The 19,626-nt window shown below is 38.0% G+C and overlaps 1 protein-coding gene across 1 annotated transcript in view; it reads right to left on the minus strand.

The window, feature by feature from the left end:
* LOC128367597 (ephrin type-A receptor 6-like) overlaps positions 1 to 19,626 on the minus strand; it is a 161,585-nt gene that overhangs the window by 14,271 nt on the left and 127,688 nt on the right. Inside the window, exons 5-8 of the mRNA XM_053328205.1 lie at positions 16,501 to 16,625; positions 15,749 to 15,911; positions 12,078 to 12,186; positions 703 to 773 (exon numbers count right to left, since the gene is read on the minus strand). Coding sequence (XP_053184180.1) covers positions 703 to 773; positions 12,078 to 12,186; positions 15,749 to 15,911; positions 16,501 to 16,625 — 468 coding nt within the window. The remainder of the gene's footprint in view (positions 1 to 702; positions 774 to 12,077; positions 12,187 to 15,748; positions 15,912 to 16,500; positions 16,626 to 19,626) is intronic.

The following is a 19,626-nucleotide window of genomic DNA, read 5'->3' on the forward strand; positions in this document are numbered from 1 at the left end:
ACAGATAAGTAAAGGATGTGCAGAAGCAGACAGCTAAGGAATGTGGCTATGTAACCAGATTAATAAATTCTTTTTTTTTTTAAAGAAGAAGAAAAAACTCATGTAGAACATCAAATGAAATCTGAGAGGAGGTGAGAAGGAGTGCTAGAGGAAGAGGAAGGAAGAGGAAGGAGAGTAGGAGGAGGAAGAGACAGAGAGAGAAAGGAGCATGGTTCAGACTTCAGAGATGGGTTTTTTCTGTATATTTGTCTGGCACTAAATTCTTAAAACTACTGCATCGCACAGTATAAATATCACAGTGGGTACTTTTGTTCTTGCTATGATTTTTAATAATGTGTTTTGTATTTCCCGTGCAAAATTCAAATATGCATATGCACAAGAACCTATGGGAAATGATCCATACAGCAGCACAATTGCATGCTGAATGCAAAGAGGATGCTTGTGCTTTTTGGCAAAGACCTCAGAGAAAAACTGGCACTTTCTCGCCAAATGGTTCTGGCAAAAGTCAATACTTAACATTATGAAATGTGCCAAACTGAGTTTGATTAAAATTTAACTTCTCCCACCATCATCACCATAAATATAGAAATGAATTATTCTTTATTAAATCTTTTTGCAATGTGTTTTTCCAAAACAGGGTCAGAGTGAGATTAAAAAAACACACACACAATAGAGAAGAGAGAAGTAGGCTGATTGATTTACCGTGTCCATTCTGATAACTGGTCCTCCTTTTATCCTCTGAGGTCATCTTGGCCTTGATGTACCACTGACACCTAGAAAAGACACAGATTGATGGACAGAGGTAAATGGATCTTCCTTAAATGTGCAATAATTTAACTTTTTGCATGGTATGTCAGAGAGCGGGAGATAGAGAAACCGACTAGGATACATGCTGTAGATGGGGAAGGCCATGAGGAAGTCTGAAATTATTATTATTACTGTTGGCTAAGTAAAAAGTTTGTCAGACTATTTTTTTTGTGTACTATAGCCTTTGCTGAACAGTACCATTGTGGTCACATGTGGTAATTGCAGGGTAATGGCAAAAGGGATTCCCCTTTATTTGCAAGGTTTTCTTGAGTCAGCTGCTTTACAGACCTCATCATTCAGCGACCTGACTGAGAGCGAGTGGAATGGGACCATGAGCAGGAAACCACAAACTTGTCTCCTGGTGAGGTATGGTTTGTTTATTTCTTTATGCTTCAAGTCTGTGATAAAAAAAACATTGAAACCACTGGAATGTGTTTCTGACGTGCTACTTTCAGACTATACTTAAGCACAAGTACAGGTCTGGAGTCCCAGTATGGAGTGATAGGCAACTAATTGATTGGACAGTTATGGCAGCCGTCACCACTGCATCATCAAGCACATCATCAGGACATGCGGGAAATCTAATTTTGATGACTGACAGCAAGTCATGCAGCACTTTAATGCTTCTTATGTGTGTATTTATGTTGATTGATGTCATACAGAGTTAAGGAAGAAATTACTGATTAGTATTATTCGACTGCAAACTGACTGCATGTTATGAAACTGACCTAACAAACAGGTAGAGACAGTGTATGAGAACACAATGCAGACACACGTTTTTCCATGTGTGCTTCTCCTGCTTTGACAAGTCAAAATGTCTGCAATGAAAAGGGTCTATTACTGTGGGAATCGACACGTCACAAACTCTTTAATGGACCCAGTGAACTGCTAAACTCCATGTACTAGCACAGTCACATTGCATATTATAGGAAGGCTTCCAGAACAGCAGACTAATTTAATAGTAGTTTAGCTTGTAAATGTATGCTAAATCAAAAGTTACTGTGATAAAGTACTGTGTTTGTCAGTTTACAAGAGAAATCATCAAATTATCATCACTCATTTTCAGGTTTAGTCTGCACAACAGTTCAATTGACAACTTTGAGATTAGTCAAACAAACTGAAAGAGAGATGCTCCATGGTTCATTTAAACAGAGCAAGTTAGATTTGGAAGCAGCCTTACACTGCAGTGTTTAGAGTTTGCTACCACACACTTTTAGTAAGGCCATACCAGTGTATGACTGGAGCAGCAAAACTCCTGAATGTACTGAATTCATGATCAATGTATTAATGCTTTATATTTACATTTATATGGAAGAATGTGTTATTTCCTCTCTGAAAAGTTAAGCACTCTAATGCTAAAGTTACTCTACTAATTATATTAGCTGCCAAAATGGGTTTTAAACAGTTAACACTTGACCCTAATGACCATTACAGATCCATGTTTAGCTGTTGATTCAGGTACTTGGATGTACATACTGTGCATGTGTAGAATAGATAGCATTTTGACTTGCCAAAGCAGGAAAAGCACAAACATTAATGATGGTTGCATCCCAGTTTAGGTGAGCCAGTACTCTGGTACTGTGCACGCTCACTCACTGAGGTAGCTTACTGGGAAAATTAATGGGATGGAGCTAGCTAATGTTATTAGTCTTACCTGTGCTTTTCCTTCTTGGACAAGTCAGATTGCTACTGTTAGAAGGGTCTATTGGATATATACAGTATGTAATTTCACAATCTCTTTTATAGATTGAACAATGTTTAGAGGATATCAGATCCTGGTCTAATTAAGACAAATGCCATCAACTGATGTGATGCACTAGTTCACTCACACAGCTTGTGCAACACATCTTGGGTAAACAAGATGGTGGCATCTTGACATGGTAATAACACGGGTCACAGTTTTGTGTGAAAGGTTTCCACAGGAAGGGCAGGTTAAATACAGGTCCTTGATCTCTTTGTGTGTGGTGTGTGCTGAATGTGTATGTGTGTTCTGGGTAAGTTGTTGCAGTTAATAATAAAATAAAAACTTTTTCCAGCTTGTCTCTGGGTTTCTTTTCACAATTCTGCACCACACACATACTCATGTGCTACAAATTCTTATACCGAGAAACATTATGTGGTATTTCAACAACTTCACACTCTGTAAAAACAGGTTAGTTGGAAGGAAATAGAAGCACCTACGGTAACAGTTTTATTAACTTTTGGAATAAAAAAGTGCTATCTGTAATTCAAATGTGTCAGTAATTAATTAGTTCACAGGAGATTATGGGAGGTTATTGATTTGGAAACGCATCAACAAGCGAGTAAACCAGAAACCAGGTGAAAGAGGAACACAATAGCTCAACCAACTCATGAAAATTTCAATCTTTCTTGGTAAAAATCCCACATTGATAAAACAACAAGACGAAACTACAGCTAACCCAACGAAAAATGACAAAGAATAAAACAAAAGAATATTAAAAAGTTAATTGATCATTGATTATTTGAATCAGTTATGTTGAGCAGTAAGAATTTGGTCTTTAATTAGGACAGATAGGTCATCATAGGTTCATCTTGTACACTTTGAAAAGGAAAATACACTGATGAGTAATTATGCAGAAGCCAATATGCTTCAACAGAATTATTCACTGTTCTTTAGATAATGAATGAAATGACGGTCTGAGTCAATGAGGAATACACATTAATTAACTTAAAGGAAAACGCATTTTTTCCAAAGACAATGAAATGTTTTTGCTCAAAACATTACTATAACAAGAAAATACTTATGCACTTACAAATGCAAAACTCTTCCATTTTGTGTGTGTCTGTATTCCTGTATGTGTCTCTCTCTCTGTGTGTGTGTGTGTGTGTGTGTGTGTACATTTTTGTTTCATAGTTTATCATCCAGGTGCTAAAAGATCTGAGAGACGGCCAACAACTGATTAAGAGCTGCTGCCAAGAAAGTCTGAAAAGAGGAGAGATTAAATGACAGCATTTGATTTTATCCAAATAGGAGCTTGGATGTTACTCTCAGATCAGAAATGAAGAAAATATAAGTGTCACAGAAGCACACCTAGAACTTAAGTAAGATATAATGTTGATCATAATGTCGGTTAAGGAACTGTGGTCTCCCATGTTAAAGTTAATAGTTTTGTTGACCCATGCATCCACCCTGTCCACCCTGACATCCTCCCATTATGGACTTCACGTCATCACACTGGTTCCTTCTTGTGGACAAGATTATGTCTAAAGCTGCTAAACAGCTTTTTCACTTTAACACATTTTTAGAAATTTGCTGATCTTAGAGAAGGTTGGTGGTCATTTTAGAGGTTTGCAGCATTATGGTTAAAAGCATATAAGCTTATAAGAGACAGGACATCAACCGCATTCTAATGAAAGTCATTTTTGTTGATCCAACTACTTACTAATTACAATCTATTCCCCAAGATGGTTTGCAGTGGTAAAGCAATGTCATACCAGTTCCACATTTGCTACTTAGATAGTACAGTGATTAGTCTAATGACTGCAAGAGATTGCTTGTTAGAAAAGCACAGGGTCATTTGTAGTGTCTAAACAAATAACCAATGCTGTCATTTTCTCTGAAATACATTGTGCAGAAACTGTGCCATTGACTATAAAAATCACAACAGAAACTACTTGCAATGCAGCAAACAGAGAAGATTCAGGTTATATGAAGACTTAGCATTAAAGTCACTGGATAATTGGCAAATTCAATGCATGGATAGAATTAAATGAACCAAATGTGTAATCAATATAGAAGAAATTTAAGTCCAGTTGGCTGTACAAACTGACATCGAGATTGAACCTGCAACATTGCATCTAATTACTTAATTAAAATGTTGCTTGTAGTGCCGAAATCACAAGTCAATTACTGCAACTTTTTTTTTGTGGGGAGGTCTACAAACACGGCAGATATGGTGCAGTACTGGCATTCAGTTGAACATGTGTTTTTTTTTTAAAGTATATTTTTTCGGGCTTTTTTTGCCTTTAATGTACAGGACAGTGGAGATAGACAGTAAACAGGAGGCAGAGAGAGGGGGAATGACACACAGGATAAGACCGCTCGGCTCGGGATTCGAACCGGGATCACCTGCAACGAGGACTATAGCCTCAACACATGGCGGGCGGGCGCTCTACCCACTGAGCTATGCTCAACCCCCAAACTTATGTTTTTGTCAACAGGGTGAATGTTATTTAAGTCTATATTAATCTAATATTTACTCTCTTTCTCTCTCTTTTTTTGTTTTACCTCGGTTTTGTTCTCTACCAACTCCTGAAGGTAACGTCTTGGTCTTGAGCTGAATGCTAAAGCTAAATTCTTGATTATATTCACCAGTTTGCCTGACAGTTTGTGGTGGGAAAGTGATATACAGTGTGTTTATCTTAGCTGATTGGCTGAAAATATCCTCCAATTGCTGCAAACACTCTGAGAGGAACTGCAGAGTTGGGTGATAATGTCCTGTGGGTTTGTCACATCAAGTGACAGTTTTTATATTACACGTCGTCATTTGACTCAGTATTAATTGAAAAGTATTAATTAATGCAGGTTTAAATAAAGAAGCCTGAAGTTAGAAGCGCTGCATGCCCTTTCTTAATGTTTATTTTGTTAGCATTGCCTACATTTGAACAGTATCCTTACACTGCTGTGCATGGATTTGTTACATTTCTTAAAGAATACATTTCTGTTGGGAGTATGAATTAAGGCAAGGATGCTGCCTAAGTAACTGTTCTAGCCAAACGAAAGCAACCTCCACAGACTAGTAGAAAGTGATTATTAATGACAAGATTCAGGATGCAAAGCAACTGCTTTAAAGAAGTTGACTGAAGAGTGAAAATGCCCACACCATACTGGTAATCATACTACTTGTATGAGTGTGTGTTGGTTCAGGTGATCACATGTGAGCCTCCCTCTCTTTGAAGATTTAACATAATCTAGGTTGCCAGATTAGAGCAGGTGTCAGAGGGCTACAAGCTGCAGGTTGCCAGACTGGGCTTTGGCTAAGTGAAGTCTGTGGGATCCTGGACACTGATAGACAGAGTAGATAACATAGCGGGTAACATTGGCAGAGAGGAGAATAAGGGGATTTGGAAAGCTACTGTTGACCTCTGCTGATGGGGTCAAGCTGTTCATTAAAGAAATGGTGGCATGTGCCTTTATCAGTCTTTTCCAGTCCCATCCTCTGATCCCCTTTATCCGCCTATCCTTCTGTCTCAGTGGCTTTCATGTTGAAAAGAGGCTGCACACACAGACATTGACACACACAGGACAGTTATCACACACAAAGACCTTGGCTTTGTCCATTGCTCTCTGGCGTGTTGAGCATTGTTACAGTACATATTCAAACACACATATGCATGAGCACTTACACGCACACACACACACACACACACACACACACACACACACACACACACACACACACACACACACACCTCAGTAAAACAACCTTGCCCAGAGCCCTAATCAAAGCATCACTGTAATTCAAACCACTCCTCTCTAGCTCTAACATCCCTCACAGTCACCTCCCTATGACAGATCTCACTGCTGCAGAGGCTACAGGGGGCACAGAAGAAAGGAAGGATTGAAGAAATTATGAAGAAAAGGATAAAAGGGTTGAGAGACTGACAGACAATTCAAGGATAATGAGTACACATACAGTAAAACTCTTCAGCTAGACTATATCTAGGCAAATGTGGTATTTGTATATGTTTTTACTTCAAATCTAACAGAAACAGATGCGACCAGTAGATGTAAATTCAGGAAGCTTTTTGGAGCAACCAGTACAAACTCCTCGAACAGAAGGTCCTATTTTATCCTCACTTGTGTTGTACAACCTTGAATTTATGAGAGCTGCCTGACTGAAAGCTCTCATGTTTCTCAGGCAGCACGAGTACATTTGGAGCTTTTTTAAAACTGAAAGAGAGTCAAAGTCCCTCCTACACAGGGCAGAAGAATTACAGATATAACAGATTGTGATGAAGTCAAAAATCACTCGAACTTCTGCTACTACTGCTTTTAGCTGGATTCAGGTAAAAGGGTCCTTCTAGTGCAAGAACACAAAGAGCCTAAAGGGCTTTGCTTTAGCTCCTGCACCTGGTGAATGTGTTTTCAATAAATACAACAGAAACACACCTTCCTACACACACTGGGATCACAGCTTAGAAATAAGAAAAATACTGAAAAACTGCTGCTTTTAGCTTTTTTTCCCTTTTTTGACAGACATGAAATCCACTGACATCAAAATCATTCCAATTATAAAGGCCTCCACATTGAAATGGTGCACCTTTGTGTGTTTAATAAACTAGTGTCATACCTTTGAAGTGCACTATTCACTCATTGAAGTTAGGCTCTAGATTTTGGCTCCAGAAAGGGACACATTTATGGAAATGCAGATTTGCAGTTTGTTCATTACATTTGTGACTTAAGCAATCACAGCCTGGGATTGTATTATTCTCATTCTGCAATGAGAGCTAAATAACAATACTTGTTACATATTCACTAAGTTCAGAAAGAAGATTATATAGTAATGATAGTGTAACATTGTCAAATGTTTTTTTAGGCTGAAGTTCAATATATTTTGTAGTGTTCTCACTCTAGTAGTAGTAACTCCAAAATAATACAGAGGCATATTTCCTCCTTTAGTTTTACTTAGACCATTATCAGGAGCAGGTAGGTGTGTCAGGGCCCAGTCACACAAGAAAGCAGCATGGTATCCGTGCAACCTTATGAAATAGACACTGTTAGGAGATTGGCAGCTAGCCAAGAACAAGCTAACGCCATTCAGTTGAAATCATGATTACAATAGGTCATACTAGCTCCCTAATTGAAAACACAATACTTTTGCAAATTGTTCTAATAAGATTAGACAATTTGTTCAAGAGATATGTTTGTATGATTTACTCCTGTCTAATAACTGAAAACCGCCCACCATGCCCTTTCCTTATGATTGATTATTTTGCATTGCATACATTTGATTAGCAAGATGAACTGATTTTTTTACAAAATCCTCAACATCTCTAAATCATCTGTTTGGGATAGTAAAATAATTTGGCAACCTATCAGCTTTTATAATCAGTTGTCAAAATCTGCCTTTTCACACCTTAATGATGCTGCTGATAAGCTGTTTTCCTGCAGGCAACACATTAATATCTCTGTATTCCCTACCCCAGGACCTCATTATATGGTCAAGGCTACCCAACTCACTACAGGCCTGCACTTCAGTAATCAAAATGAATATATTACCCAGAGTTAGCTTTGTCAGTTCAGTGCTCCCCTTATCCCCCTAATGGTTATTAGTGGAAACTCCACTCAGCCATTTCTAAATGTATTTGGAACAATAAGCAGAAAATCAAAATGTCTATTGCTCAATGGAGGAGGCTGAATGGGCAGAGGTAGGGGCTGGGGGGTCCTTCTCTTCAAGACTTTTGATTAATTCATTTGATCCCAAGGAAGTAGTGTCCTGACATGCTTTAGAGGAGGAGTCTCCAGGAGACTCCAGGATATCATTTACACCAACATCTCTATCAAACAATGTCAGCTGTGGTTTGGCCCTCTTATGACACATATAATTCTGACCTGGCACAATACCCAGAAATATTGCTCTATTTAACAGCATCTTAACTATCTAATATTTAACAACAGCCCAATTACATAGGATGGAGGCCTGTTAGTTTTCCCCAATGGGGGAAAATTGTGTTCACACCTTAGGGGATATTTACAATGACACTCCACTCCATTCATTCCAGGATCTAATAGGATGATATGATCTCTCACTTCTTTCTTCTTTTATTTACAATTTAGGGGAGTCCTTAGGGGCTTATGAGGTCCCATGCGGTCAGTCATTAAAACATCTCCTATTTCAAAAACTTGATAGAGGAACTTCCAGGACCTTTCCCTCTGTTTTTTTATACTTAATGACTTGTCCTCTTATAAGGACCTTCCCTTAGACTTTGAGAAAAGATGTCCCAGAGTTGGGAACTGGATTTATTTGATATTCTATCTGGGCTAATGTTATATTAGCCCCTTGTAATCCAGATCACCAACAAATTCACCTAAACTGTTCATAGAAGTTCTCCTGGTCTCCAGGCTGATTCCTGATATACCTTATGTTTCTTGGCTCCCTAGCCAGTTTAAACATGCTATAGTTCAGCCTTTTCTGAAAAGCATAGACTGTATGACTCATTTCAATCAGATTTTCATGAATTTATAATTACTCCACAAAATGTTATTCCAAACATCAAGCTGTGTATGGGTGTTTGTGTTCCTCATAACCATTGAGATTTAGGTGTCTTCTTTGACCAATCTATATCTTTGGATAATCATGTCAGCTAGTTTATATGCTCATGTTTTTTTCTGGCTGAGAAACATTGCTAAATTAGATCTGTGGTGACCAAGGTTTACATCTGTTTAAATGAAACTGCGCTGAACCATCTCCAAACCAAAATGCAGCTGCTTGGCTTTTAACAAGAAATAACAAGAAATGACATATCACACCAACTTTATCATCCCAGCACTGGCTCCCAATTCAATTTCGCATCCACTTTAAAATACTGGTGCTAACCTATAGAGCCTTTCATGGCCAAACAGCCCAGTATATTGCTGACTTCCTCCTCCTTACATGCTCAATCAGGCCCTTAGGTCTGCTGAACAAAAATAACTGGCTGTCCCTTAAACCCACAACAAAACCTGAGGTGACCATGCTTTTCAAGCTGTTGCACTCAAGTTATGGAATGCTCTCCTCTTATCACTGCAATCTTTTGACTTTTGTGACCCTTTTATGAAGCAGCTGAAAACATTTTTATTCAGACATGCTTTGGGTTAGCCTGTCTGAATAGTGGCTGCACTTTGTATAATGCCTTCTCTTTTTTGCTTATGTCCTCATCTGTGTTTTGGATATTTATTGTGTCTCTGTTCCAATGTGTTTGTAGTTCCTGTAATTTAAACTTGTCAGACCTATGCAGTTTGTATGATTAATACTTTTTAATATTGCCTTTAATAACATATTTTCCATTATGTAAAGCACTTTGTGATTTAGTATCTTTAAAAGGGGCTTCACGATTAAACTTTATTTACCTACTTACCTTTATGGGGGCTCCTGCAATGTTCTGGTAATGCTTGGAAAGAAGTGTCCTTATAGTTTTCAACTATATTCTCCTTTACTATACCCATGCCTACAAATGCTTTACTGCTGAATGATGCATCTTGACAGATGGCTGATTGGTAACAGAAAAGACCTATCGTAACTTGCTGGTCTTACTACAGCCAAGAAATTGTTTGCAAAGAGGAGGAAACATCCCTACAAGCTCTCAGCAAGAACCTGGAATTATATTTATTGATGTAAATTGCCTGGTGTTGTCCACTACTCATGATCAGAGCTGTTTGCACCTGAAAACCATCTTACCTGGTCGTGTTCCGGTAGAACCTGGATGTGTCTTCAATGTGAGGGTAGACTCTTACTTTGCCTTCCAAGCCGTCCCTGAATATTTCTGTGCATATTTGCACTTTTGTCTTCCTCTTTCATTATACGTGATGATGACACCTCCACATGCAAATATCCTAAAGCCTACACTTTCTCAAGATGTCTTTGCCATCACTTTCTTGTCCAAAGGCAATTGCTGAAGCAAAATGTAATACAATATTTTGTAGTGTGAGGTTTTCCCAGTGCCCTGAAGGATATCTTGAAAACCTATGCCAAGAAATATGAAGCTCATATGGTAGGTGCAAGAGGGAACATGAAGTTCACCAGCTAAATAGACCTTTTTCACAGCACACGTTCAACATAACTATATAATATGAATAACTGCATTCATCCTTTTACTATGTTTGAATGCTCACTGATGCACTTATATGGATCAGAGCCACCGCTGACGATATTAATTACACATGTGTTTTTCCTGTTAGTCAAAATGTCTGCAGTGAAAAAGGGGCACTGATCATGCCAAACAGTATACTAACATTCATGCGCTGTATAGGTCAAACATATAGCCCCTTAGCAAAAAGTAGTTTATTCAAGTGTACTACGAGTATACTTATTTTATACTAAAACTGAGGCAGTATACTTGAAGTTTACTTTTTATATACTATATTTTATATACTTAAGAATAGTATAGTGAAGTATACTTGGCTTATACTGAAAAGTATAAAGAAAACTCTAAGACTAAGTACATTAATACTAAGACTTACACTTATACTTTAATACTAAAGTTTGTACTTTAGTACTTTACTTGTACTTTAGTATACTTTTTACTTCTTTCCGCCACAAAGTACTAATACTTAGTATATCTTGATCCAAGTACAGAATAAGGTCAAGTCATTGACTCGTGCTTACATTTAATTTAGCAGAATAAAAATGTTTTTCACTAGACACATTTGCTTTGAGGTATTACCCCTGTTATAAACTTATATGTTTAAGATCATATAGTATATAACTAGTACAATGGCACTATATACTGTAGAAGCGTGTACTTGTGGTATATTTTAAATATACTTAAATAAACTAAAATGTGGACTAGAAGTATATACCTAGTACACTAGTATATAGATGAGTGTACTTGTTGCATACTTGAAAGTGTACTTTTGTAAACTTTAAATTAATCTATAAAGTATACTTAAAGTATACTTTTATAAACTTAAAAATGTTACAATTTAGTCTGAAGAGGTATTAAATTCGTATACTTTCTAGTACACTACAAGTACATGGTCCGTAGTATACGTGCTATACTTATACTTACACTCAAGCACACTTAATAAAATGAACTTCAAATATACTACTTTTTGCTAAGGGCCAACAAGTTATCGGCTTACTAATGAGTCTAAGATGAATCAAAGAACAAAGTGGACTGGGCTTTTGAACAGCCTAAATTCGATTTTAAAGAACATTCATACAAATAAAGACTGCAAAACAAACAGTAAGGAGGAAAGGAGTCAGGAAGGGGCCTGTGCATCCACACAGTCCTGAAAAGATGTTTAATCAGCAAGATATGTGAATACAGACATGGTACACATTCACAAAGTAAGAAATCAAGACAAAATCATCTGAGATAGTAAAACTGACCTGGGTTAGACCACTGCGGACTTTTCAAGGCCAGGATCAATAAAGCTATTGGCAGCTTTATACAGTATTTCCCTATGAGCTTTGCTCTTGTCAGGATGTACTGTATATCAGAAGTAGGCAACATGCACTGACCGATTGCAGTAGTACCAGCTTCAACACATCAAATAATATTCAGTGTGTGCAAATGTTAATCAAAGGGTATTCAAGTCATCTTACCTGCCAGTGATGAGGAGGAAGAGGGTGAGGATGACGAGGAGGGTAAAGCCACCCACTGCTGCCGTGACGATGACCAACACTTGGCCCTGGTCAGAAGCCATGTCTGATGCTGGCGGTGGTGAAGTTTAGGAGAATATGGACAAATATGGTGTGGAAAGTGGAAAAGAAGAAGGAGTAAAGGAAAGGAGGGAGATGAGGAAGAAGGATGGCAGACAAAAAGTAGTAAAGAAGAAGATGGTAATAGGAAGAAGATACGTAGACGGAGCAAAATGTAATGAGGGAAATGAGGTGGTGAGCAGGATGAAGTGAGAAGAAAGAAAAAAAATATAGATTTTTATTCAACATCATCTTAAATACTCCTCTCCATCAATGCACCATACATACACAGATCATGTATGCTCTCTTGATAGGCAGATATTATGGAGAGATGTCTGATCAGCTCTTTGTAATGCAAAAAACCCTCCATCAGCTTTCTTACTGGAATGATTCATACGCCTGCTGCTGTTTAATTAATATTATTCATTCATGAAATTGTGATTTAGTTCATGATCATTTGGTTAAATTGGTCCCATTTGATATTCATGATTTTCCCTTTTCTGTGTCTTGTCACAAGGCTAACGAATCCCAGATAATTGAAAGATGATTGCTATTACCAAACTTATTTCTATAATATTTCATGCTTAATGAATATGAATTGGAGATCAGGGTGCGTGGTTGCTAGCCCAGCGAGTGAGGCTCTACAGTGAGTTTATACAGTATATGAGGGTAAGTGTGTGTGTGTGTGTGTGTGTGTGTGTGTGTGTGTGTGTAAGTGTGTGTATAAGTGTGTGTTTGGATGGATAAAAGTAATTACAGACCACTCAGAAAGAGTGAAAGTGGCGGGAGGCAGATCACACAAGACAATTCTCCCGGCCGTCAGCTTCACAGACTCTTCACATTACTAACTAAGCAGATGTGTTGGACTGATGCTGCTGTAATGAGTTGTGTGTCTATGTGTAAAGAGGGGAGAGAGAGAAGGGTGGAGGACAGAATGAAGAATGCAAGGTGAGGGATGAAGAAACAGACAGCGGAGGAGAGATAAAGACAAACAGGAGAGAGAGAGCTAGAGAGAGAGAGAGAGAGAGGCAGAAGTGACAGACAAATACAAAGACTGATGGAAAAACAAGTGCATGAGACGGTGACTGACAGGCAGACAGACAGAGAGGGAGAGAGCGACAGGGGCCAAATCTGCTTTCTCTTTCAGATAAAAGGCCAGGCAGTACAAAGGCTTGGCCAAGCACCATCTGATCCACAGATAAAGCAAAGCTCTGCAGCTTTGGAAGGGAGAGGGCCACTGTGAAGCCAAATCACGACTCAACAATACCTGACCCAACATAAAAGGGCAGCTGGACCTTTTGTATTTTAGGAGTAGACTTGCAATAAAGCTCAAGCATACACACACACACATACACACACACACACATACACACAAAAACATTGATTCAAAATACACATCAAGGCTGTATTGTCAGACTCCCTTGCTGATTGTATTACATTCTTTGATTGCCATTGCAACGGATATCCTGACATTTAAGGGATTTAGAGTTCATGAGCACAACCTATATGAAATACATACTGTGGGGGTGGCAAATGGCTCCAATGTAATCACAATGGCAACTGTAGACATGGTACACAATGACACCTGGGTGCATTGTTGCATCTTTTCACAATGAATCTCCAACAATGAAAAAGAAGAAAGGAAAAAAGGCACAGAGAATATCAGACAATGACAGGGGTTTCATTTCAATTTTTGAATATATCCTTTAAATATGGTCTGAATATTCATTATTCTTCTGATTTCTGTGTTCTACAAAAATTATTGCATTAAACTTAAAAAAAATGTGTGATGTTATAAATTAATTCCCTGGCTCTTTTTGTCCCTATACATCATACGTAGATTTTGAATTTAACTATTTTCAATAAAATAAAATAAAATAATTTCTTAGCAAAAGTTTGGTTGTTGGAATCCTGTGGATACTCTTATTTTGGGTTTTTTTGTTGTTTTTTTTGGCTAACATCCAGTTTTATAATTTGCTATTGTGCCCTTGATGCAGGCTGCCCCGAGTGCTGCCCCAGGCTACCTGAACTTCAGCTGACCCTGAACTGCTCCTTGGAGCGAGTGTCTTGTTCTCTACAAGCTGATTTATTTCCTGGTAAAATAAAAACAGTTTAAGTCACACCTATAAGGCTGGAGACTGACATGTACTCTCCAGTTACAGACGTATTTCTCTGTGCTTCCAGTTCTCAAAAAATATTGAAAAAAAAACTTTTAAAAGACAAAAAATGTATGATGTGAACATTTAAAGTTGTGAAGGAAATATCAACTGAAATACAACAAAAACTATACGGGGGGCGGGGGTGGGGCGGTCTCATTTTTGGAAATGAGACCGCTCATTTCCAAAATATTAAAAAATTATATTATTTGCAGACAGTACACATTCATTTTGTTGTGGTAAGAATTTGAAAAAAACTTTTGGATACAGTGAAAAAGGAATTTAAAAAGCTCAGGGCTTGGTTTTATTCTAATAAGCTATCAATGTATTTAATGAATTTAAAAATATAATCATCTAACAAAATAATGACACACAGACACACACACACACACACACACACACACACACACACACACACACACACACACACACACACACACATACAAATATATATATTATTGATAAATTCCCATATGCATCACTGTGAGGATAAAGCTTAAGTAGTAATTGTGTTTTAGAAATTCTCATGTAACACAAAAGGACGAGTGACAAATGTCTACTTTATAACACATACCTTTACAGGGAGCTGTCAGTATTCATTAATGACAAAATGGTGGTTTTCCTTTGAGGGCTGAGTAGTACTGAATCATACGTGGGAGGTGTAACTCGTTTTGTTGTCAATGTATAATGAATGAATAATAATGACTTTCACACACACTAAGTATTGATGCCTTTCAGCAGTATAATTGTTAAAGAATCATTACGCTCCCCACAATCATTTCACTAACAAAAAAAAAAGAAAAAGAAAAAGAAAGGTCTTAACTGGTGTTGATACAGCCCATCCGTTTTTACCAGCTTCATGCTAACCTGACCTTAAGAGTAAGATGACTTTTTTACTAGTATCACTTGCACATGATTTCTGTATAACATCTTCAAAACTCACTACCATGCATAAAGACATGCATTGTGAAATTGTAAACTGCAACTTACCCTTCAAAGCGCCTTTACATTGTGCAATTTTGGATTTTATGAGACAAAAGCTGACAATTGTGAGAGAAATGCAATACAAAACGGTGGTTGCACCATGAGAAACATCCACTAACGAAAGCTTTTGAGCTTTGTGGACCAAAGACAGTCTGTATCAAAACTCTGTCAGTGTCAGAAATGTAAGGCCTAATTCTCACAATGTGATGTCTTCAAACAAAGCAATCAAAACATGATATGACCATATATGATCCTTCCTCTGGCACAGTCAAAAGGTGCCTCTAGCCTCAATGTTAGATGGGGGAAGTAACATAAGAGAATTTCACTTATCCATCAGCAAAAGTACAAATACACACATACTATACAGTACACACACATACCATTAAATGTATCCCCTCCCCAAAACAAGTGTTATAGATGACCTCAGGTACTCACAGTCTCCTGTAGTTTCGTATTCATATTTAGGGGAGTAGGAGCTGTATCCAGCTGATGTGCGGGTGCGTACACTGAAGACATACCAGGTTGCTGGATTTAAACCTGAGATGATCACACTGGGAGCCTTGGTGCGCGTTGATGAGTAGCTCAACTGCTCATGTTCCTGTGGGGAGAGAGTGGAGGATGATAATAAAACAATAAGCACAGGTTTTGACCAATATAATCAACTCACTGAGGACATGATTACCTGTAGTCACCTGTAGTTACTGTACGTAATCATACAGAGAAAGCATAACTGAATTGTCTATTAAGTTTAAAATATATGATAACATATATTAAAAAATTATTCAAAGCACTTATATGTCACTTCAAGCACTTGAGTCAGGTTGTAAAGTAGAACTGAATGTCAAAGCACTTATTCTCAATGGCTTCTCTTTGATCTACTGTAGTACTTCATTTGTACCTCATTTGTACGTCACTCTGGACAGAAGTCTCTGCCAAATGAACACATGTAAATGTGATATATACACTATCCTTAACCCATTGGCCAATATTGAAACTTTGCCCACCTCCACCTACTCATACTGTTTTCCAACTCCTCATTTAAACAAGGATGATATTACAGTATTATAATACAGGTGCTAAACATGAAGGGACCATACTGACCCTATACTTTGGCCATCTGTCTGACCCTGGGTACAACACAACAATTTTAGACTGGACCTGTCTTAGCAGAGGTCGCTGTACTGTACCTTCTCATAATATTTGATCTCATAGTCCAGGATGGGCAGTGGTGTCTGTTCAGGTTGCTGCCAGGAGAGAGCGATGCTGTTAGGAGAGGCCCAGTCCTTCTTCAGAGTCCCGACCAGAGATGGACCTGGTTTTAAAACACAATACACAGACATCAGCTTCCATGTGTTGACTCTAGTTACATTAAATGAATTACCACTGTCATGGCTGGCACGCTAGACACATTTAGTACACACATGGCCTTATGTATGAGGACAGCACTGTACATCAGCTGCAAAATCAAATCAGATTCTTATTAAATCATAATTTAATTCATAACTTAACTATTTCATATGACTGCACCATGAACCATGACCTCTAATCAATCAACACTTTAAACCGCTCATCCACAAAGACTTTAAGGAATGAATTAATAACAGCAATAATACAAAACATTATTTTTGGGTAAATATAAATTTTGTTAATATAAATATAGCTCTGTGGAAAGGAACTGTGTTGCTCAGATGTCAGCTTAAGGAATAAAATCAGTTTTGCATACTGCTTCTTTGCAAGTTGCTTGTTCGCTGCCTGACTTTTCATACAGTGCCACGATTGACATTTCTAGTTTAGAGTTGACGGCCCATTAGACTGATTGTCATGACATTTTGTACAGATGTTTATGGAAATGTATAAAAAGTAGTTTTCAACCTAGAATTCCTGTTTTGCATTTGATGACGGTGTAGGTCAAAACAGTGGGCTTTGATTCAGCACAATGCTGTTCAAATAAAGAAGTTGATGAGAAGAACGATACTGTGTGCGATCTTCCTCCTTCAACTAGTTGAGAGTTCCAAGTCCCCCTGGATTTCATTGAGTTTGGACATAATTTGTATGTGTCTAGGACAGTGGTTTATGACCAGATATGAATTTCCCATCTGCTCAGCTGTACTTTGTGCTAATTAACAAAATGTCAGCATGCAAGCACTCTAAACTAACAGGGTGAAATTCAGCACGTGAGCATTGTCATTGTGAGCATGATAAAATGCTGACATTTAGCTCAAGGCACTGCTGCATCTGAATACAGCCTCATAGACATGCTAGCAATGCTGGAGAATCTTGTTGATCTAGGGAGGACCAGTTGACCCCAGTCTGTTTGATAAGAATGTGCACTGCATACAGAGTGAGGAGGTTTTTTTTGTGGTGCAGCCAGTTAAAAAATGAGGCCATATACTGTAGTAAACAGGATGTACAATGGTTGGCACATACACACGAAACACACACAGTACTGTAGATTAACACCGTTCCACCTTTACAGGAATAATTATAATACATCCATGCTCACATTCAATTACTATATTCCAAAACAGGCTCTAGTCATTGTAATTCACTGGGAAAAACATTCATCCAGCTATTCCCTAGTCCCATAAGATCATTTCATTTTAATTGAAAATAAGTTGAGAAGGCAACATCTTCCTTTTCTTGGGCAGAATTGCATTAGCTTTGCTCCGTGAATTTCTGCTGGGTAAATAATTGCACTAAGCTCCCAAGAGAGGTCAGCAGATGTAACTGCTCCGAAAGTCATTATTATATATCATACCATCTAATGTTACAGAGCTGACTTATTACTTTCATATGACATGCCTACTTTTCTCATTTGTATTCAAAGTGACATTGACTCTAGTTCTAGCTCTAGTTTGTCCTGGGAAGCTGTTTTCAGGATTCACTTAGACTGACGCTGGGTATTAAGAGCAGGAAGCTTGGGGTTCGGGGATGGGGGTTTAAAGTTTGGGGGTTCTAGATAAGAGTTATAGTCCTGTGGTTTGGGGTCAGGGGCTAGACGAGATGAGAGCTTGAGGCTGTACGGCTTTGAGCTTGTTAACCAGATTCTGCGCGACCCGCTGCTACTAATCTGATTGTAGGAGCTGAAAGTGACCACCTCTGTTCCCTTCATCCCTCTCTTACTTGCTTCTCTCTTTTCCTCACCACAGGCTTTTCTCATTCTATTCATTCCCCATCAGGCAGCTTTATTTCTCAATATCCTCATACATGGTTTAAACTCTTTGCCCTCTGCTCCTTCCTTTCCAGCACATTTGCAAAAACCTAATCACCTAGCGTGGATAGAAATTAATTAGGGAGCAGGAAGTCATACAGGAGAAGTATTCAAACTGGTGTGAGTGAGGTGGTGATTGTTGAAAATACACACATGAGCTTTCATATTCAACAGGTTGAGTCTTCACTGGATTTTGCAAAACCTTTTTAGGACCACTGCCCAGCAAATCAACCCTTACATGTAAATGTATCTGTGGTGTTAAAGAGGACATATTATGCACATTTCCAGATCTATATTTATATTCTGGGGCTCTGTTAATCATGCAAATTATAGAAAGACAGAAAGTCTGTGAATAAAGATTAAGCTACATGGAGGTTAGAGACGTGAGCGTGCGAAAAGAAAAGTTTCTCCTAAAGTGTTGAAAAAAAATTCTCAACTGGTTGTATTATTATCTTTCAAAATTTGGAAAGTAAGACTAAATACTTTGTGCAATATATGTAATAATATATGTACTCTTAAACACATGCCTAATGATGACTGTGATTTCAAATGACTAAAACATGCAATTAATCGCACCACCGACAACTCTGGTTACTATTATCAGCTGAATCTACTGGAAATGGCAAAACGTGATGACTGAGGAAATAGGGCTTGAGGGGTTAGTTAAATTAGAAACTAGTATACACCAACAGTCACTTTTACATTAAAAGCATTTTAATGCTTGACTTCTCCTTAATAACCATCAACTTAATAGGTATTCAAAATTGGGTAGGTTGTCTGAAACGTTAGCAAAAATAGAACAACATAATATCATGCGTGAGTGAAAACAGCTAATATTATTAACATAATCAGCAAGCTCAAAGGGCATGGTGTGTGTGTGTGTATGTTTAGGTGTATGTGAATATGTGTGTGTGCATGTTTTTTTAATCTTCAAAAGGAAGTACGGAGCAGGTGGAGTAGAAAATAAACCCTCACTCAGTCAGCAACACAATGCCAATGCTGCTGACATCTTATTAGGTGTTATTATTACATATAAGCTCTCAGATGACAATTTTATTCAGAACATGTTCATATCCTCTGCTCAGTTTGTCCTCAGTGGCAG

This window comes from Scomber japonicus, chromosome 11 (genome assembly GCF_027409825.1).
Source record: "Scomber japonicus isolate fScoJap1 chromosome 11, fScoJap1.pri, whole genome shotgun sequence".
Taxonomy (NCBI): domain Eukaryota; kingdom Metazoa; phylum Chordata; class Actinopteri; order Scombriformes; family Scombridae; genus Scomber; species Scomber japonicus.